The 25,655-nt window shown below is 34.3% G+C and overlaps 1 protein-coding gene across 1 annotated transcript in view; it reads left to right on the forward strand.

Annotated features, from left to right (window-relative positions):
* The first annotated feature begins 3,053 nt into the window (after positions 1–3,053).
* LOC139692244 (ATP-binding cassette sub-family C member 12-like) overlaps positions 3,054–25,655 on the forward strand; it is a 37,073-nt gene continuing 14,471 nt past the window's right edge. Inside the window, exons 1-13 of the mRNA XM_071590316.1 lie at positions 3,054–3,148; positions 3,481–3,628; positions 4,176–4,432; positions 5,974–6,106; positions 6,683–6,846; positions 10,434–10,561; positions 12,220–12,318; positions 13,393–13,736; positions 16,260–16,498; positions 17,399–17,750; positions 18,800–18,922; positions 20,306–20,465; positions 24,883–25,069. Coding sequence (XP_071446417.1) covers positions 3,056–3,148; positions 3,481–3,628; positions 4,176–4,432; positions 5,974–6,106; positions 6,683–6,846; positions 10,434–10,561; positions 12,220–12,318; positions 13,393–13,736; positions 16,260–16,498; positions 17,399–17,750; positions 18,800–18,922; positions 20,306–20,465; positions 24,883–25,069 — 2,427 coding nt within the window. The 5' untranslated portion in view covers positions 3,054–3,055. The remainder of the gene's footprint in view (positions 3,149–3,480; positions 3,629–4,175; positions 4,433–5,973; positions 6,107–6,682; positions 6,847–10,433; positions 10,562–12,219; positions 12,319–13,392; positions 13,737–16,259; positions 16,499–17,398; positions 17,751–18,799; positions 18,923–20,305; positions 20,466–24,882; positions 25,070–25,655) is intronic.

Below are 25,655 nucleotides of genomic sequence, written 5' to 3' on the forward strand. Positions count from 1 at the left end.
TGCAAAATGAACTCTTGCTTTTCATAGAGAATGAAAGTGAACCTCAGTCCAAGGGATTGATGCTTGTTGGAGCACTCTTCGTCAGCCAATTATTGCGTACTCTATGCTTTAATGCAATGTGGATAGTAGGGTACCATACAGGTAACTATTAATGTTTATTTATCTGCCGTATTATCTATCTAGATTTATTCCTTCCATATTGATTATCCTTCTCTTCTCATCTTTGTATTAGCTTCATATCCAATATATTTTGCTATCTCCCTAAAAGTTTTGACTTAAACAATACTGTGCTCTAAGTACAGGTGGAGTGTTTCTCAGTCATCCCATCCAATATAGTCAACCATATATACCTATGCTTTTGCGGTGTCTAAATTAAGTGTTGGTGGTCCCTGTCTCCTGCAGAATTCATTTGCTTTCTCTCTGCCATCATTCCATGCACAGTAGTTATCTTCCCATAAGTATCATAGCCAAAATCATTATACCTGTATATATTTCAATTAACAGTTCTGTGAACAGTCACAGTGAATTTTCAGAAATAAATGAGTGATTGAGTTCAGATTATGTTATTTTCACAATAAGATTAGTTCTGTGAAATAGTTCACTGTCATAATTTTGCGACCCACTGAATATCAAAGGCTTGATCCCCTGAATGGTTACAATGGACCAAGCTATATCCCTGCAATACCTTGCAGCTATCATACAGCTATCTTACCGCTATATCTTAAAATGGCATAAATTGTAACAGCCATCTTATTTTTTAACTTTACTGCCCTATTTTCTTGCTTTCATCAATTCATAATTTATATTTTAACAATGGTTTTTTTATTTCAGCTATTCGTGTTATGGGATCTCTGCAGTACACAATATATCAAAAACTTCTGAAATTGAAGTCACCAAATGATCAGGTCCTGGGAAAAGTGGTTAATATGTGTACAAATGATCAAGAGAGATTGTGTGAAGCAATTGCTGCTGGAGTATTAATTATTGGTGGGTATATATTGTAATTTTTTGTTTCCAACTGTGGCTTTCAAAGAAAATCAAGTAAACATTCTAATGTAATATTTATCATCATCGAATATACATCAATAGCATTTATAACATTGAGGAACATTAAGGATATAAAAATTTTTTCCTCATTGTCATATCAGATAACAAGCTATGTTAAACTCTTATTCCTGAATTACGAGGAGCTCAATCTTTGTCTTAATTTTTTTTCAAGTTTACTGAGTGGTGGAAATTTTTGTTGCACACCTGTTGGAAATTCCTATTCCTATAATTGAAATTCTGGCCTCAATACAATGATAACTTGGGCTTAGCATGAATTTAACTCATTACGTTAAAAAACCAAAAGCATTGCTTACTCTATGGTGACCTCTGGCATTCTTTATAACTTTTTTTGTTATTTACTACGAAGGTTGAACCTTTCAGGAGAGTTCACCATGATTTCAGCCTTTAAAACATATCCTAGGGATTGGTTTGACATGTGGTTATGAGGTCGGGGAGTACTATAGGTGGGAAAGGTTTTATTACATCCTTGCGAGACCAAAGCATTTAAAAAATAAAACTCTGGAACACATTGACCATGTATTTTACGATGATAATCTGCGATAGGTAATGAATGACAAAGATAGTGAGAAACCTAATCATTTATTTGGTAGTTTTAATAATTGATTGGGTAAGAAGTGGGTTTGCCTGGCAAATTAGAGAACTAGTTTGAGTTCACAATTCAAAATACTGCAGAATACAAATGTAAGAATCGTGTATGGATGGAAGGTTATGGATATGCTTTAGATGAAGCAGGTGTAGTGGGAAAAATATAATTATGGAAGGCAGAAATGTGACTTTTGAGAGTTTGAAGTTTGAAAGGAATGATTTTTGAATGAACTAAATTTGTCTGTTTAGAATAGGTGTCTCCAGTGGAATGAGAGGCGATAGTACCTGGATCAATGGAGAATTGAAATACTCAGTGAGTGCTGGGAAAGAGGCATGTATGATGATGAATGAAGGTCAAGGCAAGGAAGCTTGGAATGCGGCTTATAATGCTTGGTAGGAAAAAATGAGACATGCAATAATGTTAAATGAATGGCAAAAGAAGAAAAGTGCATGATGAGATTCAGAGAAATGAGAACCTGCTTTGGAAATGATTAAATAAGGCAAAGCAAGGGTTGGGTAAGGATTCCAAAAAATGGGGAATGAAAATTTGATATTGTCTGGGATGAATGTAACACTAGAGACTGTTAGAGAGATTATTTTAAGAATGTGTAAATGGTGCAGAGTATCAATGTGAGGCAAATGCATCAGATGGTGAGAGTTCACTTGGGAGAAATTGAGAGAGAATTGAAGTGCGAGGCTGTAAATAACAGGGAGAACTTAGAGCATCAGAATGACCAAGGTGTGGAGCTAGTAAAATTTTGAAGTTATTACAAATATTACTTGATGTGCAAATTTAGACTTCTGCTGGTAGCTATTAAGCAGAGCAATTAGGCTTATCAGTGTACTGAGAAGGGTGTCTTTTTATAATTTCAGAAGTACATGCACATACTTTAAGAGTAGCTATACCAAAGTAGTTGTGAGAACATAATAGTCAAAGAAGCAGTTCCCAGCCATTGGCAAAGGGCCAACCTATTCCTTAACCAATTATGATGATTTTATCCCTATTTCAATGGTCTTGGCTCTATCCAATCCATAATAATACTGCCCCATATCAGTTCAGAGAAGTTTTATTTCAGCTCTGAAAGATAAATAAATAATGCATTTACAAGGTAAAAGCTCTTTGTTCTCTCCTTTCAACATGAAGGGTAACTTCTATTCAAATATTTCTATTTATGCTGCTGCATAGAATCTGATTGCAAAACCTAGGCAGTGTTGCATTTATTTACAAATCTGTTTCTCCTCGTTCCCAGAAAAAGTCTTCTAATTTTAATCATAAGAATAACAAGGAATATTGTAGAGGCTTACTCACCAGATAATTTCATCTTATATTGATGGATGTAATGTATGCACTCGGTCTTATCTGTTTTCCTTTTTTTCATTGCGTAATTTAGGAGCACCTGCAATGTCCCTGTTCTCAATGGCATATTCATGCTTCATTTTTGGGCCATGGGCATTGCTTGGGAATTTCATTCTCATTGCCTTTACACCTGTCTCTGTAAGTATTTGCATATGTTTATTCTTCAATAATTAGTGATAGCCATCCTGCATTGAAACTTTTGCAGAATAAATCCAATGTCCCCATTTTGTTACCCTGTCAGCCAGTTGGCCATTTGATCACTTCCAAAACTGACTCGATGTTTGGTCAGTAGCCTTAATGCTATTATCTTCTAGTTTCAAAATATATTCTAGGGTCCATGAGATAGAATGTAGATTTTATATTGTTGCATTAATTTTCCCTTCACATGCATAATGCCTAGTATATTTTACAATAGTATTTAATTATCTATATAAGAGCAAATTAACGACATGGAGAATTTTTATTTGCAGATGGGATTTGCAAAGTTGACTAACATAATTCGTTCCAGCAATGTGAAACTGAGTGATGAAAGAGTTACACTTACAAGTAAGGTGTTAAGCAACATAAAGCTCATAAAGATGTATGCATGGGAGAAGAGCTTCTTCAACAAAATTATTGGTAAACTCACTTCTAAGGTAGTAAATTGATATTGATTAGTTTAGTCTCTCAAAGTTAGTGAGTAGGTTTTATACTAAAAGTGTTATTTTCATAAGCTGCATGTATTTCTTGAAATTACTCAATTAAAGTTGATATCTTACATATGTATAATTGGACCATAAATTTTAATGCTAATTTTTCACGTTTGAGTTTTCTGAGCATGTAAAAAGGCTGTTCTTTTATCAAATTTATATACATAGTTGAACTTTTGGTTGATATTAAATATATGGACTCCAATTTTTCAATTTAGTTTTTTTTAATTCAAACTTTGAAATGTTCCCAACTTTGAACATGAAATTTTGGAAATACTGCATTTTGATTTATTTATAGTATAGCATAGTATCTTTATCTCACAGAGTCCCAAGATTTAGCCAATGTATTAAAGAAAAAGCAGGTCTTCGCTCTCTAGCTGCATTCAGTTCCAATCCTATTCTACTTGGGGACTTTGCCTTGCTATACATAGAATTTTATGAAAATGCTCATCATGTTACTCTTTCTGTTTTGACAGATATTAGGAGAATAGAGCATATGAAATTGAGGTTGGCCTTGTTCTTGCAATCATTTGGAACAACGCTAATGCAATCCAGTGCCACTGTAGCCACAGTGGCTACCTTCTTGGGGTATACATTGTCTGGAAATAGTCTTCATCCAACAGATGCCTTTGCTGTTTTCTCCATTTTTAATGCTGTTCTGTTTTCAATGGGACGTTTGCCATATGCTATACGCTGCCTTGGGGAAGCCAAAGTGTGTCTACACAGAATAAAGGTTTGTCTATTTCAGTTTTTTAAAATACCTTTTGCTACCAGATTGTGAAACCATAAGTTTCCAGGTATACCAAAATCATTGGACATAGAGGCTTGCTCCTTCTGGATCCAAAATTAACGGACTAAGAGTGTGAACAAATTGATTTATTTTTAAAATCGGTGATGCCCCAAATCAGCATGAGAAATAATAAAAATTACTTGTTAATTTTACTCTTTTCTAGTTTATCATACAATTCTTCAATTTTGTAAATTTAAATGTGTAATGAATGAGAAGGCTCTACATCTATTTATAATGTATGCTGAGCAATGAATCATCTGCCAAAAGCATTATTAGTGGTTTTTAATTAAAATATTACTTTGAAAAGATTGCTACAGATCTTGAAATAGGGAAATATGAGGATTAAGAGAAAACACCCAGAAAGTTTTTTGAAATTAAATCTTTTCAAATAGAAGTTACTGTATATGCAAGTACAATTAATTGAAACTAGAGGTATTTTTATATTCAAAAGCATTTAATTGTTTTTCCACATAAATTTTATTCAGCTAGGTATCATAGATCTGATGATTTAGATCTCCTGTTAATCCTATGTTGTGTTGTGCTGAATTGAATGTATGTAGATGTACAAAGTTATACTTTTTTACAGATATACTCCATAGTTTCAGGCTTCACTTCATGAAAATATTTCATACCTGTTTTAAAGATTTTGCACTTTTCCATATACTCCTGAGAAAAACAACTAAATCTTTTAAAATGGATTAAATTTTTGTAACAAAACATCTTGATTGTTTCTAAACTCCTTGATTCCTTTTTCATAACTTGTCTAAAATTTTAAATTAGCATCCTTACATGCACATAACTATGGTTATTAGAGAGTTAATTATGGTACTCCCATATTTGTCACATTTTTGGCGCTTCATGACTGAAACGGCATATGAAACGAAAATGACAAAGAAACCACACTCCATTTCAACTTAAAATATTGTTAGATTCAAAATGAATCACCATGGACTTTGAAAATGAGTTACCTTGGTCACTTTTGTCATGCAGCCAAGTATTTTATATACTTATTCTGAAAGATTTATGGGGTCACTAAATACATGGAATAAGTTATTAATGCAGACTTGATTAAAATGGTTTTTAATCAAAGAAAACCATGAAAATGGGCAGAAAATCGGTCAAAGTACAAATTTGATCAACTTTCTAGATGCTTAAATGAAAAACTCTTTGTCCCCAGGTTTACAATGTCATAATATTTTTGAAAAATGTTTTATAAATAAGCATATAAAGGGTCAAGACAAAAATTGATTAACAAATATTTGGCAGAAGTACCAAATCTGTTTATATTTTGTGACATTTTAGTTATTTTAATGAATACTGACTTTTGCTGAGGTTGATGCATTTACAATTCTTAAGCATAAGAACAACAAATATCTCTCACCTTTACCGTTTAAAAGTTGAGCATGGTCATATGTAATTTTACATTAAGTTTGGAAAGTTTTACATTGTTACTTAACCCTTATTTCAATATATTTCTCCAAAAGGAATATTTGGATGGTCCAGAGTTTACTTCACCATATGATAAAGTTTTATCACCGGAGTTGGCTATTGAACTCGTTGCATCGACATTTGCTTGGGAAGGTACTTATGACGCCTTCAAGGGGAGAACAGAAAAAGGTGCGTTTAACTCAAGCAAACCCAGTGGTGGATTACTGTTAAAGGTATCTAAAGGGCAACTTTAGTTGTGCTGTATGACTGAATTTTTTCTTCTTCTAGTATTAATCTTGTAACAGTAGGCTTTATATTTGGTGGTAACATCAACCATAGGTTGTATAAATTAAATTGAAATTTTTAATTATCATTTTCAGTGGCTCCTTTGCTACAAAAAGGCTCAGAAATCTTCATGCCCTCAGATCATTTTGATTAAATGAGCAGTCGGTGATACTTTATAGAGTCTAACAAGTGCTCATGCCCCTTTGAATGAAACTAATTTTAGCAACCCCCTTTATTTTTTAAATATAATACTCTGAACTATTAACTGCATATTTTATTCATATATTGATAATTACATGTTTTACTGACTATTTTTAACATTTTTATCTTAGAAAATAATCATAGGGAGCCAATTATCAATTTTGGAGGATTGAATGGTGTTCAAAATATGTATACAATCTTCATCAGTAACCAATGCTGGAGCAACAATATTATCTAAGCATCTTCCAACTTAGTTTTCTCTTTTCATTTTCCTTGAAGGAGGAAAAAAATTCATTGAAGAAATTGCACCTCAGAACAATGCCAACACACTGACGACTGTCCTCCATGACTTGAGCCTGAAGGTGGAGAAAGGTAGTCTCCTGGGTGTTTGTGGAGGAGTTGGCTCAGGGAAGAGTTCTCTTCTTTCATCTCTTGTTGGTGAGGTAAATTGAATTCATTGTACTTAAATAAAATAAAGGCTGTGTGATTTTCCAGAAAGAGAAAGACTAGGCTTAACATTAAAATAGGAAGGAAAAAACTAGAGCAATTAGAAAGTTTGATATATCTTGGAAGTTTTTTGGACCAAAATGAACAAACTAGTAGGGATATAAGGAGAAAAATTGCATCTGGCCAAGAAACTTGTACAAGGAGGAGGGAGTTGTTGACAGGGATGTTGAGTAAGGATGTAAAGAAAAGGCTCATTAAAACTTTGATTTGGAGCTTAGTTATGTACAGCATGGAAACATGGTCACTGAAGCAGGAGAGACATAGATATGAGGCTTTTGAAATGTGGGTGTGGAGAAGGATGGGAGGTAGAGTGGACAGAAAGAAAAACAAATGAAGAAGGGGTAGGTATGGTGGGCAAGGAGAGGGGATTGTCCAGAAAAATCATATAGAGACAGAAAAAATGGATGAAGGCATATTGATTGGCAGTGGAATGTTGAAGACTGTACTAGAGGAGAGAAAGTTAGGCAATTGAGAAAGGGGCAGGAGTAAGATATGGATGTTGTACTGGATGAGGGGAGGAGGGTCCTGTTATAGAGTTGGATGTGAGGTTGTGTTTTGTTAGGAGGGACAAAATATTTATTAGGTAATTGGGTCCATCGAAAAGCCTACCTAAACTAGAAGATTACCTAATAAATATAACAAGGTACCTAATCATTTCTGTAAGAAGTTCCCAAGCATTCCTGAGTATTACTGTGGGCTTAGAAGCAGATGTGAAGCAGCTCATGCCTTGCCATCTTATATGCATTTTTGCATCCAGGGAGGGAGGGAGGGTGCGGTAGGAAAATGAGGAATTGGAGAGAGGAGAAGGTTGGCCAACCAACCAATAGGATGCAAAAGACAAAGTTTGAAACATGTTGAAAAAAGAGAACACAAAGTCTAAGAGTTCCACAAGGGTGATTTGCCATTTCACATTTAGGCAGAAGTAATATCGTCAGGAAGATAACGGGGTGGAGAAGGTGGAAGTTGCTGGAAAAGAGGGAGGGGAGAAACGAAAGGCTGGCATAGGATTATGACAAGCAATGTTTTACAAACAGTCCTCACAAAGTCTCCAAAGACCACTTGGATGATTAGCAGCCATCTTTGATCACTTAACGGCAGCAGGGAAGAGGGGATGGGTGAGCTTGATTGGGGCTAAGGCCAGGGGATTAAGGTCCCAAGGATAGGCATGGAAGAAATGAGGTCTTAAAACTTAGTTCACAATATTAGGGGTAGGTGAGGGGGAAGAAAATAATAGGAAGGGGTGGATGCATGTCATACAGCAGTAAGAAAGCAGCAAAGGATGTCAGTGGAAAGGAGGGGGGAAGGAGGAAGAGAACTGCAGGTCATTAAGTGAGGGGTGTTCTTCTTTGCCCATTGAACAATTTCCAATTGTTCCATTGTATTTAATTCTGTGGCTTTGTTTAGCACATGTAGCACTTCCAATTTGAAGTCACAAGCAAGGTTGTTCTCGAGTATGTATTTGGGGATCATTGATTTGATAATTCCTATGATGGTGCACTTCTCATGCTCTTTGATTTGGATGGTGAAGCTCCTCCCCATTTGGTCCACATTTGGGCTCAGAATGAATTTCATAAATTATCAAATCAAATCAAAGGTAATTTTGTTTTACACCACCCGGTCATACAATTTAACTAATCTGGTGAAAAAATTCTACTATCCATTCTTTATTATGTTTGAATTCCACCATATAATACTTTAAACTGCTCAATTCATTCTTTTACAGTATTATGTACAGCAACACTGTTAATTCATATTTGTAAAGGGACATAATTAATAGTTTTAAGGATGAATATTTTAGTAGTGTTTTTTCAAATGTATACATCAAATGTCTTGCAAATAAATGTAGACCATAACAATTTATTTATATAATAAGATGCAATGCATTTATGTAAAAAGGATGAACACCAAAAATTTTCAAAAATGACTTCTCATAAAGAAAGATTTCCTAACTATATACCATTACTTTCCATATAATAGTTGACTCATGTGGTAGAATTTCCGGTGTCAATGGCATGAGCCCACACACCATGATAATAGCATTAGTGTTTGTAGTCCCCAAGGTGAGAGGAGTAATCAATTAATTTTCCTTCACTACAGCCTAATTGCAAATAATTTATGCAGAATGATGTCAGATATCCAGTAATAGATAGACATTTTGCATGTACATTTTAAACACATAAATAAACAATAAATTAAATTATTTGCCATAAGCTGGTTCAGCATGGTTTCATCATAGAACAAAAAATATGTAAATCAATTTTGTTGACATACATCACATGGAAAAATGTTATTCATACTACATAGGGATATTTTGCAAACAACTGTTTAGACTTTTCTTTACATAATGCAAAAAGTTCATCCACAGAGTACAAAGGTTACGCTTTAATTTTATGCTTGGAATTATTCAAAGGAGATGCTTTCAAATTTGGAGGAAGTCGGTTAAAAATTTGTCTCCTTGGTGGAATGGTCCCACCACTCAAATTAGACAATCTTGCCTCAATGTGTATGTCAAGCTTAGTAAGTGTATCATGATGATGGATATTTAAGTTTTGTTTGCATGATTGTATGCTATTCTTAACAAATAAGATTAGATTGTATGCATAAAGAGCAGCGAGAGGCATAATTTGCAGTTCGTGAAAACAAGGCCTGCTGAAGGAGAACTGAAAGGTAAGTTTAAGATAGCTCTCAGGTCTGTTTCTGCCCTTCTATAATCTTTTGGATTTGGCTTGACCCACCCCAGAATACGAGGGGAATTCTGAATGGCATGTGAGATTTGTTTTCCAGAAGTGCTTGTTGAAATACAGAAAAAGAAGTGGCAATGAAGGATCATTCTTCATCATGACAATGCAAGCTCTCACAGATCGGCAGAGACAATTACCTTTTTGACTGGCCAAAACATCGAATTGATGGGTGATTCTTTGTACAGACCTGAGTTAGCACGAAAATAATTATTTTAATACCCGTTTATCAAGAAAAAGCTGCTTGGTTTTTTGGTGCCTGAAGAAGCCATTAATGCATTCAAAAACCTTGTTTTGGAGGTACCTCAATCAGAGTGGAAAAAGTGTTACAAAAATTGGTTTAAGCTGTACTAAAGTGTATTGATTATCATGGGGAATAATTTTAAAAACTATAAATCCATTTTCATTATTAATATCATAAAGTGTTTTCATTACTAGGCAGAAATTTTAAAGAGTAACCTTTGTATAATGCTTAATGATAATAAAAAAATATGAATAATAAAAACATTTTAGATTTTTAAGCTAGTACTAAAAAACAAACATCTCAGCTGAAAAAGTCCTTCACATCTCAAATTGCAGCAAGCAACTCCACGACCAAATATTCTAACTGTAATTGCAAGGGTTATGTAGAATGCTGAAATAAAATAATTACCTTACTTCAATATTCAAAGCCTTTCTAAAAATTTTATAAAATGTTTTTTCTATTCATTTCATTGTAGATTTTAGGTATTTCTGTAAATGTGCTTGCCCTGTAGAAATTATGCCAGTGTCATTTTTTGTTACAGTTGAGACTACTTGAAGGAAAAATGAGGATAATGGCCGGTGGGATTGCATATGTCACCCAGCAGGCATGGATTTTCAATGATTCTCTAAGGGAAAATATCCTATTTGGTCTTCCATATCATAAAATGAGGTATGTTATACTCTTCGACCAAATAGACTATTGAGCCTTAACCAGTATGAGTTTACTTAATCATCATGAGTCTTAATCAAATAAAATGCTTAAAATATGAACTTTGAATTCTAACTTATCCTCTCACCTCTTCCTCAAAAGGGAATGGAATGCTTTTGGAAGATTATTAAACTTCTCAGGCCACTTTTTGGGAAATAGCTTACAGTATGTATTTAGAAACTTCAGTTTACTATGTGACTACTTCCTCATTGTCACCTAGAAGTACCATTGATATTAACTTTACTTGTGGAGCAATATTTAATTTTGACTCTGTAATAATGCTTAGCTAAAAAATATTATTCTATAATCCATAATAGTGTTTCTGTCATTTTTTTAGGCAAATCTTGCCCATCAGAAAATTCTTATCTCCCAACATTTTTGGAATAAAAAGCCTGAAATGAAATGGTTTGTCAAACAGAATCATGGTGAATTCTTAATTACCAATATCAATTTTTTTCAGTTTTTAAAGCCACTGTTCCCAAAATTGTACTGGATGCCTTTGAAATTCCAAACTATTCATTTTCTTTATCCATTTGCACAATGTATGTTCAACCTTAAATGCACAAATTTACCTATTTTTCCAAGTTTTAGAATTCCCAGGATTGAACTAATTTTCATTTAACTGTTTTGTGTCTAATTAAAAAATGCTTCAGAATTATCATGCTGATGAAATATTTATGAGTTAGCTAAAATATTCAGAGCTTCTTGTGCCTGATAGCAATATAACTAATTTATTCCCAGTATCCCATCAAAGAGACAATTGGCATTCACCTTGACTGGGATTCAATCCCAGTCAAAGTGATTGATTTTTACACCCTGAAGTTATTGCATTGTTGCATTAGCAGATGACTCTGTTAAAAGTTATTGTTGCAGCATCTCCTGAAGTCTCCTGGAATCGACATTCTATTCAATAGTTAGCATGCCAAAGAATATGCTATACAGGAAGTAATTAATGCATCCATTATACTATTATAAAAGTTATTAAAGATATTATATCAATCCCCAGTATTTTTCAACCTGCAAAAACCTGATATAATTGTTTATATAACTTCCAAAGGATATGAAATCAACCGCAAATACTTTTTTGCCTGTAAATTCTTTGCTCATGGCTTCCAAATATCAGGAAAAATCTGATGCTGCCAGAATATTATTTTATAGTCTTCTTTCTTCTGTCCTACCATCAAGCTCTATTAACTCTACATTCTTCATTGCATCAGGTGGCAAATTTTACTCAGCCTCCAGAGTAAAAAGGAGGACTGTTTATGACACCATCATAAACGTAGCATTACAAAGATTAACTTTGTAAAAAGCATGCTTAATTCAATCCATACCTCCAATGGCCTCAGTTAGTAATATCTAAAAAAGAAGAAAGTGTTGGTAAGCAGTAAATAAAAAGGAGATGAAGAGGAAGGGAAGCCATTCAATAGTTCAGACAAAGCCACTGTTCTATTTTTCCAAATGCCTCTCACATGCAATGTGTTCACCTTTGCTAGAATTTTTGTTTTGTCCAAGTCATTCATGTATTCCGTGGTCATGCTCTGGATCTAGTGGGGTTGTATAAATATCTGAGTGTTTTTTTCAGAATTCTTATATAACACTTCAATTCTGAATCATTACAGGTACCAAGCTACCATTGAAGCATGTGGTTTGAGCAGAGATCTCGAACTTCTATCAAATGGTGACCTTACAGAAGTTGGGGAAAATGGCTTCAATTTGAGGTAAGCCGATAGTAGTATTTTTACCTTCAAGGTTTAGTCCTTGTGTAAATTGTGAAGTTTTTACTCAAGTCCCTTTTTAATCTTTGTATTACTTCACTGGCACTTCTAACCAAGATACTAGAGACACAAATGCCCTTTGTGAGTGCTTTCAACCTAGCGTAAAACTGTTTCTATGTCTCTCCAATACCTAATGTTTTAGTGATCTAGAGAAAATTGTTCTCTTTTGCTCCCTATGTACAAAGGAAACAAATCCCAATTTAAAACATATATGTCATTTAGTCTCAAGCAATTAGAATGTGCAGTACTAAAAATTAAAACTTTGCATATTTTTGTGGGTATTTTACGGAACTGTAAGTTGAATTGTAAAATTCCCATATTCGTTATGAAAATCAACCCCTCATCAAAGAAGTAATGTCTATTAAACATTAACATCAGTCAACATTACATGGCTTCATTAATACATAGTGGAGGGGTTGCAAGACGATTTTGGTGGGTTGCATTATTTTCCAGCTGGTTAAAAAAGTATGATCCCATTCCTGCCATATTTATTCACATTGAAAGCTTCCAAATGTTCCCAGTTTACAGCCCTGAAAATACTAACTTTTACCAAATATTGCCATTAGTAGGGCCATTGACACATATCAAAATACAATTTTATGTCAAATCATTCCTATTTTTATAAAATTTCTAAATAATGTGACATTAAATAGCCATCAAAATTCAGCAATTAGGCAATAAAATTACTGAAACATAAATTAAACTATGAGAAATAAAGCAACATTTCAAAAGTCAAATAATATAAATGAATATCTTAATCAGTTTCACAGATATCAATCTTTATTTTCCATGTGAAATAAAACCCATCCCCACATTTACTGTTTGCTCAAATTTAAGATATTTTAGCATTTAAGTTTCATTCTATCTTATAATTTTGATGTTATAGTTAAAATATAATTTCCACAGTTTGACTGGAATTGTCATTGATTCATACAAATATTTGTGTCACTTGATAAAAACCAATCTGATGTTATTCTTTGTAGAGAGATTACTTTCTTTTCCATTACTTATCTCAAGTGGAGGCCAAAAGCAAAGGATCAATTTGGCCCGAGCTGTTTACTCCAACCGAGAACTATACCTCTTGGATGATCCACTCAGTGCTGTAGATGCAAAAGTGGCTTTGCATATATTTCAACATTGCATTCATGGACCTAAGGCACTGCTAAGGGAGAAGACAGTGGTATTAGCAACACACAGCACCATGGCCCTCCGTGAATGTGATTTGATTGTGGTGCTAAAAGATGGTAGCATTGTAGAGAGAGGTCCACCAGCAAAATTGAGAGAAATGGAAGATGGCAAGTATGCCATGATGCTGAAGGAAAGCCTCATAGATGGTTTCCGTAAAAATCCAGAAAGCCCAGGTAAATTAGTAGTAATTATAAATTTTATTGGCCATAGAAACAATATAAGTTTCATACAGGTTATTACAGTGGTACACTATGTACACTTGATCAATGTATACAGAGGAAGTTTTGCAGATATGAGTATATACGTGACAGTTCCCTTCTAAGTCAGCTGATTCATTTCTTAAGCCTCAATTAACATAAAAAATGGGTTGAAATAAAACCATGAATTCAATATACTTTTTAACCATGCAAGAGGTTAATTTTATGTTCCATCTGGAAATTTGTTGAATAAATTTCTAATTTATTGTTTCCTTGAGCTACCAAAGAGGAAGGTCAATGACTCATCCTCATACTATAGTTGTGGTTATCAGTTAACGGTCATTTTCTTTGTATAGAGTAGCACTTCTAGAATTTAAAGGTTTATGACAATCTTTATTTGCTCTTTAGAAAGCATAGGTTTACAATAATCATCAAGTTTTTTGTGGGTTGCTGGAAATTATAATAGTGCAGCTGGTGCTAGGAAATTCTAATAAATCACATTTAAAGTGTTTGAATAGGCAGCAGATTTATTCTGTGTGCTGTGCATAACAGACCAAGGTCAAGGCTATTAGATATATGCCATGGGCACATTGTGCACATGAAGGATGAACGCTCAGCTGGGGTAGAGACGTGGCTGCTCCCATGTGGGTCAAGATGCCTCCTTGCGGGTTGTGCCTAGGGTGGCACCTTGTGGCACACCTCTTAATCGCACAAACAAATGAGGAGTGAAATCCACTACATCATTGAGAGGAGAAAGCATGAACTGCCACATTTTTCATGAGCCAAAATACGTACAACTTTTTTCTGTAACATTTCATGTATCATTACCATTACTTCATTCTGAATTTCCATAGATTAATCTGCTCTGAAAAACAAAAAATTCATAAAATGGAAATAATCATTGGGAATATAGCCTTGAGCCTTCTAAGATAGTAGACTGTTTTTGATAATTTGTACAAATAATGGCAATGTATATGTACATTTCATGTCAGTTTGGAATCAATGTGGAAACAAAACAGTTTTGCAGACTAAACACCTTTACATGTACCTTTTAGACTCATGAGCATTGATGAGTTTTATTCTTATTTATTACAGTAGCTTAGGCTATTGTAATAAATAGAAATAAGATTCTGGGGGAGAAACAACTGAAATTATCAAACTCCTGTGAAAACTAACAATATACAAGAGCTTTTTGTCTCGTACATTCAAGAAGAGAACTGGGTTTCTCCACATCATTGCAATTTAAAATTAATTCAAAGAACAAGTGAACTCCTTAGTTAATTGATTATTATGTTAGGTGATGTTTTGTCAAGGTGATATTTAATTGATTTATTTTTAAATATCTTTTTGACAAGGTAGAGATTACTTTTAACCCCTCAAGCCAGTATAGATATTTAAATGCTTGGGCCCCACTCGTGGTATTTAATTTTTTTAAATCTTTCAGTGTTGCAGGATTGATGAAAATAATTTATATCTTTTTAAATATTTATTTTAAAATTAAAAAATGTGAATGTGAAAGTGAAAAAATGTAAATTATCATATGCTTAACTGCTCATTCTATTTAGTAAAAATTTTACTCACTTGACATTTTATATTTCCACTTCTTTATTTGCCTTTAAATTTCAAACCTCCATTCTAAAAGTTCAGTTTTTTGTGATATAATTTTAAACAATCCTCAAACTAGAGGCCTGCATTGCAGTCGGGGCACCAGTACACTGTCTCCCTGCTTTTTCCTTGTGTGGAGGGCACCTGACATCTTATTTGAGACCTGGACTTCTTCCTGGTCAGCCGTATATCTTTTCAATGAAGTGCCTCTCTACCAATCTTCCCCAGTTGAACTTGTACTGTCACATCCAATACTCACTTCTTTTTCACCATCGAGGTGTTCAACTAAATTGTCTGAATTATCTTCACTTGATAACAGCTAATCCCTTTTGGAATCAATTACAGGGGTGCTATGCAAGGCTTTTTTACTTCTCTTTCTCAAGAAATAAATTTAACCACTGAGGCTATAAATGGTGGTGAGGCCTTTTGCCCCTGCAACTGTTATGGCAAAACAAAAAGCAAGAATGATACACAAATGGTTCCAGAGAAATTAGATAGGGTGATCATATCAAGTAATAAATTCAAACAGAACCCGAGGACAAAGCATAAATGCAAAGAACTCGCTTATCTCATAACGACGGACTTGATAGATTTATCTTCCTCAAAGAGTGCCTTTTCATGCAGCCAAAACAGAATGATTAAGGAGACTCATTATATTAGAGGCCTGGGGCAGCCATATTTATTCCAAAAACTCTATGGAGCTGCAGAAAAAAATCCAAATCCGAGGGAGTGGAGTAGGGCATATGGCGTGCATTGATCCCCGGATAAGGTCTGCCGACTGCGATGTATCACATACTGAGAACTGCACTGAGGGGTTAAATTTTATGATTTTATATTATTATGACAATGGATAATCTGAAATATAAATATTTTTTCTCCAATTTTGTTGAACAGAAATGAAAGAATCATTAGCTACTGAAGATCATCCCATTGATTTGAATTTTGTTCAGCATGTGATCAAAGAAAACAATGCACCAAAGGCAGTCAAAAAGCCATCCTGGAAATACCTTAAAATGTGTGGTGGTTACTGTATCTCCATCATATCAGCATCTGCCATGGTTTTATTTTCAATCACACGTCTATTTAATTCAATTTGGCTGCAAATATGGCTGGATGCTGGAAATGGAAACAATGTAAGTATATATTTATTTCTCTCTCTTCATCCAAGTAGATTGATGTAGACTTGCACCTGGTCATCTTGTGGAATGGTATTGCTCATAATAAACACTCGAGCTTATCCTTTCCAAATTCATCTCATTGTGTTTTTTATTAATTTACAATAAAATCCTACTTTAAAAGACTATGGAGAAATCCCATCGGGATTACTTAACTTTTAGAGATGTTTAACTTGAGTGTCTCATTGAATTTCCAGAAGTAGTACCCACTTAGTGGAAAATAAGGACTAGAAATGTATAGTTGTGTGCTTGAGTATAGGGATTTTATTTAAAGTTATTACTATATCTTAGGAAACTTCTAAAATTAAAGTTTCAATGATGGATATAGAGAAAGTGAGTCATAATTTCACCCATTGCAACTGCAGAGTTTTAGTCACAATGACATGTATGCATGCTGAGTTATTCATTGCCGTGGTAAGGCTATTCTATAAAATTAAGGAGGATATACACATATTTATATGCGTCAATAATGTGTGAGAATGATATACCAGCTGCAGGTAATGCATTTATTGAATGCGAGGAACCCTAAGCTAACAGAAATTCAAGGTCAAATTTGTGGCATTTGGTGTTGCAGGGATAGGTCAAACTTTTTATGAAGCACTTTCTGGATATCAGTGGTTTATATCATTTCCTTTTTTACATCACAATACTCAGACATTTCTTGCAACTGCAAAAATGATATATTTCACTTCTTAATATGTTTACTTTCTATATTAGTATAATTCAGATTTACTGTGGATTGTGGCCATTCACAACTCAAGAATAAGCATACTTAATATTTTTTGTAATATCTTATCAATAAATGTTGAACACAGTTAAAAAACAAGGGGGCAGGTTTTAGTGTAATTTTTTGATTAGTTCCAGCTGCTTCCTGGTGGTGAACCTGTATTGGAAAACAAAAATAATGCTTCGCTCCCTGAATTAAGATACTGGAGCAGCCCTCATAGGGAAACCATGGCTGAAGGCCACTCAGGTCTTGTTGGGGATAACCCTGAACTGTGGCTCTACCAGACTGTGTATGGCTCATTACTTGCAGCACTCTTGTTTTCTTGCTTCCTGAAAGCATTTTCAACAGCAACCCTTCTAATGCGAGGTTCCAGGAGACTTCATGACAAACTTTTAAATGCTGTTTTACGCAAGCCAGTTGTGGTTTTGGATCAAGTGGAGAGTGGAGTGTTGCTTAGTCTGTTCTCAAAAGATATGGATGAAGGTATGAATGTTGATATTATTTTCCTGGGGATTGAGACGGTGCGGGGGCTATCGTACTGGCTTCCCACCCAGATGGCTTGGGTTCAAATCCTGGTGGTGTTGAATATTTTTCAGAGGTATCTCGATCCCTACTTGAGGTGCTTCATGGAGGGCACTTTGAGTGAGTACGCCGTCCATCAGATGGGATGTAAAGCTGCGGACCCCTTGGCACCTTTTGTTAAGAGTAGGCTAATGTCGACACCGGGTTTCTCTCTATCCTTTCCTACCCGTCCCCTATGGCGCAAATGACCTCAGCTGTCAGTCGCCTCCCCTAAATACTATTACTATTATTTTCCTTCTCTGCTGAGGCATGTTGTTGCAAATGTCATCTTGAATTCTGAAGCCTTATGGAAAACCAGCCATGAATGATCACTTGCAATAGTAGGATTTCCTGTAGGTCTTTCTGCATGAGCAAATTATCTAAATAAAAATATGTTAGTTTGCCCTGGTAGATTCTGATGGCACTTCAGTATTATCTGAATTTAGCCATTTAGTAACATTTTTCATTAAAAATTTTGCACTGCCTATTTGCAATAGAAATTTTGGTAAAATTTTTGCAAAAATATTGATTTTCATTCTATTCCAATATGAAAATAATGATGCATAAGACTGATTAAATTGGCTAGTAATAGAATTTGGCAAACACATTTTTGCAAAGAGTACAAATCTTGTACTTGTAAACCAAGTTATCAAAAATATCTTAATTTGTATTGGTAAAGAAAGAATTGTTTCCATTATTTGAATTAGAGATAAATTATCATGATTAGAAATGATTCCTGGCATATTTTTTCCTTGCCTAGTCCACAATCAATTAAGGTGATTCTATAAATCTACAAATCTTGATTAACTCTCATGCATATATTATCCCAAGTGTAATTTGTTGTAAGAGTTCTCTTAACTGTAGTTATACCTCATCAAGAGGAGCTTTTGCATTGATTTGTTTAAAGGTAAATTAATTGCAGTACAATGCTTCCTAATAACTAATGGTATATAATTTCCTCTTTTTTTCAGTTGATGTCCGCTTCCCATATTTTGTAGATGTAGTTTGGCAGGGATTAGTTTTGGTATTATCACAAATCATACTTGTTTGTGTTATCTTCCCATTGTTCACCATTGCATTATTCTTCATAGGTGGTAAGTTTTTCCTGTTTTATTATGGTGTGTGTTTGTAATCACTATTATTATATGTTCAAGAAGTATTGCTAGAGTTTGTCTCTATCCAAAAACTTCCTTAACAAGTGAATGATTATTTATAATAATATAAATATAAGAACTGTAATAATGTTCCTTAATCTCACACACTCACTGAAACATGAAATCATTGACAGGTACCCAAGATAGAATAATTTATAAATAATTCATTAGTAGAAGTCTAGAAATACAAATAAAGTAGAACAAACATGTCCATTTGGACTGCAAAGTAGCCTTCCACACCATTTGATAGACTAATATTAATAATACTATCCATTTTTCTGAGGATTGTTGCAAAATATCAAAATCGAACATAACATAAAAAATAGGAATTCTAAAAAATATTCATAGAGCTGAGAAAAATATGCATTTTTAACGTATTTATCTATGCCAATATGATTAAATTAATGATTTTGGAATTCCAATTTTTTATGCCATGTCCTATTTTGATATGACATAGGACACATTTACATAGGCTAGTTATGTTTTCTATATAAATGTCATCTTTTATCATTAAGAAATTCAGACACGCTATAATATTTTTCTCAGTTAGGATTTTTTTTTCTTTTAAATCAGATTATGTCTTTACTTGACATCATATATCTGGACCAATGGCTTTGGCTGACTCTTTTCTTTCCTACTTGTTGTTTGTTAATGAGGTGCATGTCTGTGATTGCTTGTGTTGGTTGGTGTGAATGACTGAGTGTGAATGCATTCCTGGAAGTTGGTAATGGCATCATAAATAATCACTTGGAGGGGATTAAGGCATCTCTTGTTTTCCATATAAGTTACCTGCAGTTTATTCTCTGATAAATAATCACAGGATGAATATGTCCAATATGGTGTGGGACATGCATAGTAATTGTGTAAATGTATTTATTTCTGGTAAAGGATAACTCTTCACAACTCACCACAGTGATTTCACATATTTCCAGTATGTTTTTCTAATGTAAAGGATTGATTAAGTAGGGCAAAACCCCCCTGAAAAACTTAAGGACTTGCAATTCATGCAACTCATTTAATGCAGTTAATTTCCCTTATTACAGCCATTGAATTTTTTTTTAAATTTAATCTATTTATATGAATTCAATTGCTGCATAAATTATCAATGAATAATTTTAAAAGGTCTATTCTCAATTTAATTTGATAAAGTAATCAAGGGTTATAAATTAAATATGAACTTGTAATCAGTATATAAATTACACTTAATACTATTTTAAGAAAATATGTCAATTTCCTAAGAATATTTTCAGAAACTGTAAATTGCAAATATTTTAAGGTTAGTAAAGAATGATTGTTTATAACAGCAGATTTATGCATCTGCAGGTGTGTTTCTACTGATGGACATATGGATGAACAAAGCAGTAACTCAGGTTAAAAGGATTTCCTGTGCTCTGCAGTCACCTGTGGTTAATTTCCTCTCTTCCACTGTATCTGGATTGTCACTGATACGCACTTATGAGCGGCAGACTGTCTTCAAAGAAAGGTATGATGGGCACCTAATTCATGGCACTGAATAATTCTACATTGTAATAATTCACTTTGAATTTTTCAATATATGGTGGCAGAGAGATGAAAATTATGGTGAATTTAAAACTATTATGGATGTTTTGTGAATTCTTAGGGAATTGAGAACAGGCTTCAGAAATAACAATACCTGTTTCAGAATAATGTACAGCACTGCTTTGATATTTCAATCATGCCAAATGCAAAATACTCATTTCCCCAATGTAAACTCCTGAATTTCCCTTGGCCATCATCACTGGACTCTTAAAAAGCTTATTAGTGATAAATTTATGAAAAAGTGATGTTATTTCAAGTCAGCATCAGGACCTGCTCTTTATCAAGGGCATATTATTTACTCCCAAATTTCCCATCACATTCTGACTTTAGTATTTTATATATATGTAAGTTTTTGAAAAATTATGTGAAATTTTTTCCCTCTATCTCACAAAAAGAAACTCTAATACCCTCTAAAGAGATACTTTTTGTTTACTTATTCAACTTTCCATTTGAATAATATTGTTGATGTTACTAAAAGAACTATCATATGTTTCTTGCACACCTTAACTCTGTACAAATTGTAGTTTTGGTACAAAATGCCAAAAGCTGCATTTAGCTTTTCCACATTCCAAACATTGTCCTTACAATGGTTTAGGTATAGGGTAGAATGAATTCCTCACGTATGTACATCCTTCTTACAATGGCTCCTGAGTGCATATTTAAATTGATGGAAGAATAAGTTTCTTATGCTCTCTCATGTCAAGCTTTGTTCTGTTGGCATTTTGTAAAATGCTTCCCCAGTGCTCCATGCTGATTTGTTTGTATATTTCCAGGCTTCTTCGGCACTGACATTCTTAATTTGATAATGATTTTACTGTCATTCTGAGGGGCATTCTCAGGTCATGTTTGAGTCGCGGGGTGAAGGAAAACCAAAGAGTGATGGTCCAAAAATAGTTCCAACATCTAAGCATGCATGGTCAGAATAGGAAACAGAGGGATAAAGAACAGTGGCCATAGCATCTCAATATCTCCAGAGAATAATGAGAGGGCCCATGAAAGTACATGGTGAAACATTGACTGTATATCTTCATCGACATTATTGTCTTATTGGTCATAAGATGGGCATACAATAAACCTTTTCATGAAGAACATTGGACATATAAGGCATGGCAGCACATCAGGCATAAAACACATCTTAAAATCATATACATTTTTCTATGGATAAAAAATCATTCACTGATTGGATCTTCAGAGGCTAACAATACATCGTTTTTTCTAAATTTGGCAATGCTAGTTTTTCTAGCAGTCTATGGCTGTAAACATACTAAGGGTGGGCTTAAAGTTAACTCAAGGAAGATTGAAAAAGATGAGAATATTAAATAACATAATGGAGCTATTAGAAGCTACTGGCATGCTAATGTTCAAATCTGAACATAAAATTATGTTCACACAATACTTAATGAAATAACTATTTTATAAAGGCTAGTACTCATTGGGATTCTTCCTTTGGACTCTTTGTCGCGCAAGCTGCATCTGGAATTCATTTCTAGCATCTGGGATACTCAGCTACAATGAATCTTGCATCTTATATGTAGTGTTTAAGTATTTTTTGAACCCCATCCGAAGTGGGATTATTTACACAAAGTCATGCGACATTAAGTCAGTACGTACATGAATCCCAAATAGAGTGAATCTCTATACCATTTAAAGTAAACATGAGTCTTGTACTTGAGTCTCCACTTGCAAAAACGGAGAGTGACTGCAAGCCTGTTAGTAGCAGAAACTGCCACCCTAAACTTTGTCTCCTTTTTTGAAATATGTGGTCTCACCATTTCCAGAAGATATTCAAAGTCAACTGCACTCATTCCAGTAAAATTTCTAAATCCTATTTCATCCTCCAATCTAAGAGTGTCAAGAAGATTGTGCCCATGCTTATTCCGATCCTTGTATAAACCAAGCATTCACCAATGCAGTGGCTTTTTGTTGCCCTTTTTATCTACTCCGTGGAGTGAAGTACAGTGCTACTACAATCACTGAAATATTGATTTCATTTGAAATGGCTCTGATCCAAACTAGATGTGTACACAATTTCCAGAGCAACAATGTTGCGGGGCAAACAGTCTGTGACATGAATCTGAGCATCTGCGACAAAAAGTCCAAACAAAGAATCCCAGTGCATACTAGCCTTTAGTCTTAATACTATTTGCAAACACTTTGTGGTATAATTCTGAACAATAATGGGACAAATTTAGGACGCTATGAGATATCACCTTCAACAAAAATTAACACCCCATCACTTTTGTTTACATTCCCGCAAAATGTAGTGTAGTTTGATACCATGAATGAAATGCAAATCAACTTCATCATATGGAGCCAATACTAGTTGATTCATAGAAAATCAAAATTAGTTCCATGAGGAAGAGGTCCAGTAAGTCTACTTTATTACATAAATACTGTACATTATAATGGTAATTACTCAGCTTTCATAACTAACAGCCATGTTTATTAGGAGTGTTTTCAGAAGGATGGGGTGTACATGCTGCTAGTCAGAAAGCCTTTGGTTTGAAAGCTCTGGACAGTAGTCACATAATAGTTTTCATGAAGGATGATATGGGGGAATAGGTGAATCACACACATTTGGATTTCACGTATAGAGGAACCAAATTTGGGAATTGTCTCCATATCTTCCTTCAAAGAAGGAGGTAGATTCAGCTGTTTAGTTAGAAAAATTTCTCTACAAAATCAGGCCAAATCTCAGAAACGAAAAGTTTCTCATGTAGGATAAATGGACCACTAACTTTAAAAGAGCGGTGGCTCTCTTGCTGTTAAGCTATCACTTTAGAAGTCTGCCTTAGGAAATTTGCTGGAAAAATAATTGATGATATCACCAGCCATTGTATTACTAAAGTAAAGATATTACTTCAGTAATCCATTCAAAAGTATGATGCTTCATCCAATAAAAAAACACTCCTATCAATGGTAAATAATATAGATGAATAGCTTCAAAATCTCTACATCAGCAGGCTTAATATATGGATGCAATTAGTATCAACTGTAATGCAGCACTTATAGAACCTGATTGACCTCTCTATGCCACTGACATTATGACTGTTTACAGTCAATACATTTATGGCTGGTGTGGTGTGAATATTAGTTTGAATAATCATGAGCTGAGGTCAAGAATTCATCATCATAGTATATACATTGTTTGAAGCTGGAGGTTTCCTATCTGTTGGATGTCCAAGACCCAGGACTGTCTTAAACATATGAATAACAAATTATCAAACAAATTACCTTACTCTGCAAAGAGTGTTAATCATGAGAAATTTAAAACTTAAACTCCACTCAAAGCTGTCCCCGAAATAATTCAATTAAACTGAAGTTTTAAGTTTTTTTATGCAGTCTGTGTTGGTTTACTGTGTCCATGTTTAGAAGTCTTTCATTAAATGTCTGTAGTTGTATGAAATTTAAGTGTTTTGTGATCTTCAGGTGTAGATTATAAGTCTGGGTTTAGGTGTGTGCAAGTTTAGCGTATTTTTGTTTGATTTCTGTGTTTAACCAATGTTTTTTCGCTAAGAGGATAGCTTTCGAGGCGTTAAGGTTGTTTCTAGGAGCAGTGATTTTCATGAATTTAGGAAATACGTTATGTTTCTTGCAACGTTTTAGGAAGTGAATATCAGCAGTGGTTGTGTGCGATTTGAATCTGAGGGTTTGTAATAAGTTGAGTTCCTTAGGCTGGAGGGCCATACTCAAAATGGAAGATGTGGAGCTATTGGCTGTTAAAGAAATAATCTCAAGGAAGAAGATCCTAAGGCCAATAAAAATAATTACGAAGAACTCCTATACTGGTATTTCGGTCACCAGGTGACCATCAACGGGGAGAAAATCAAATAGGGCACCTGAACTAGGAAGAGGAATGTGCACCAGGCACTATCCAAAGTCAAGTGGACTTTGGATAGTGCCTGCACTTGCACTTGCACTTAATTTCTGCACTTGACTTTGGATAGTGCCTGGTGCACATTCCTCTTCCTAGCTCAATTCCTAGCCCATAATTCCCCTTGAGGAAGATAAGAGACAGGGAGTAAAGATGCTCAACCCATCCTTTCCTGCCTGTCTTCCATGTGTTATTCATGAAGTGCAAGGGTTTTAACTCCTTTAATAGCAGGCACAGAGAGAAACATTTGGCATGCTATAGAATTATCATGGGTAATTTAGAATTTACACATATTCTCAAAAGTAGAATAATCTTTTGCATGCATTAGAAGTATCTGCTTAGTAAATATTATACCTTAAATGTGCACAGCTTGTATAATTATTCTCGTCACATGTTGCCATTCTCATCTTGTTTGAGGGACTTATTTAAGAGACTTGTGTACTAATAACACATTATTTTTCAATAGATTTGAAGCACATGTCAACAGGCATCTTTCTGGTGACATTTTGTTTCGCTTAGCTATGTGTTGGTTTACATTTCGAATGGAAATTATGGCGATGGTTGCTGTTGTAGTTACAGCATTAATAGCTGTTCTCACCCGAGGAGCTGTCACACCTGCTGAAGCTGGAAATGCATTGTCATGCATTTTTGTTGTAAGTTTTTAATAAAATTTACAGCTATTATGTATTTTAATTTTCCAAAAGTGTATCTTTAGCTTTGGTATCAAGCGCGGGTCATAATTTAGAGTTCTGACTCTTTTTTGCTTCTTTTTTTTCTTACTATGCCCTTGAATACTTTTTTAACCCTTAGGAAGCAACAGAAATGAAATTAAACTTTGATCTACATACATTGAATACACTCAGCCAAATTATATTTTTTGAGTTCATTCAAACAAAATTTATCAATTCAACAGTTACAAAGGAAAATTTCCCACATGTTCTAGCATGGCATTCCAGTCTGTCTAAAGATTTCCATTATTCGAATGCTCAACCTATCAATCAGCCAGCTAATGGTGACCTTGAAAAGTTTATTGGGCAGTTTGAAAAGGTCCTGTTTTATATTATGTTTTTATAAAAATTTGCAGCTGTTATATATTTAAATTTTCCAAAAGTGTATCTTTAGCTTTGGCATCAAGCTTGGGTCATAATCAGTCTTTTAGAGTTCTGACTCTTTTTTACTTCTTTTTTAATCTTACTATGCCCATTAATAAAATAAGAATGGGGAAGAAAACTCCAATGG

This window comes from Hetaerina americana, unplaced genomic scaffold (assembly GCF_022747635.1).
Source record: "Hetaerina americana unplaced genomic scaffold, ioHetAmer1.1.p SCAF_4, whole genome shotgun sequence".
Lineage (NCBI taxonomy): Eukaryota > Metazoa > Arthropoda > Insecta > Odonata > Calopterygidae > Hetaerina > Hetaerina americana.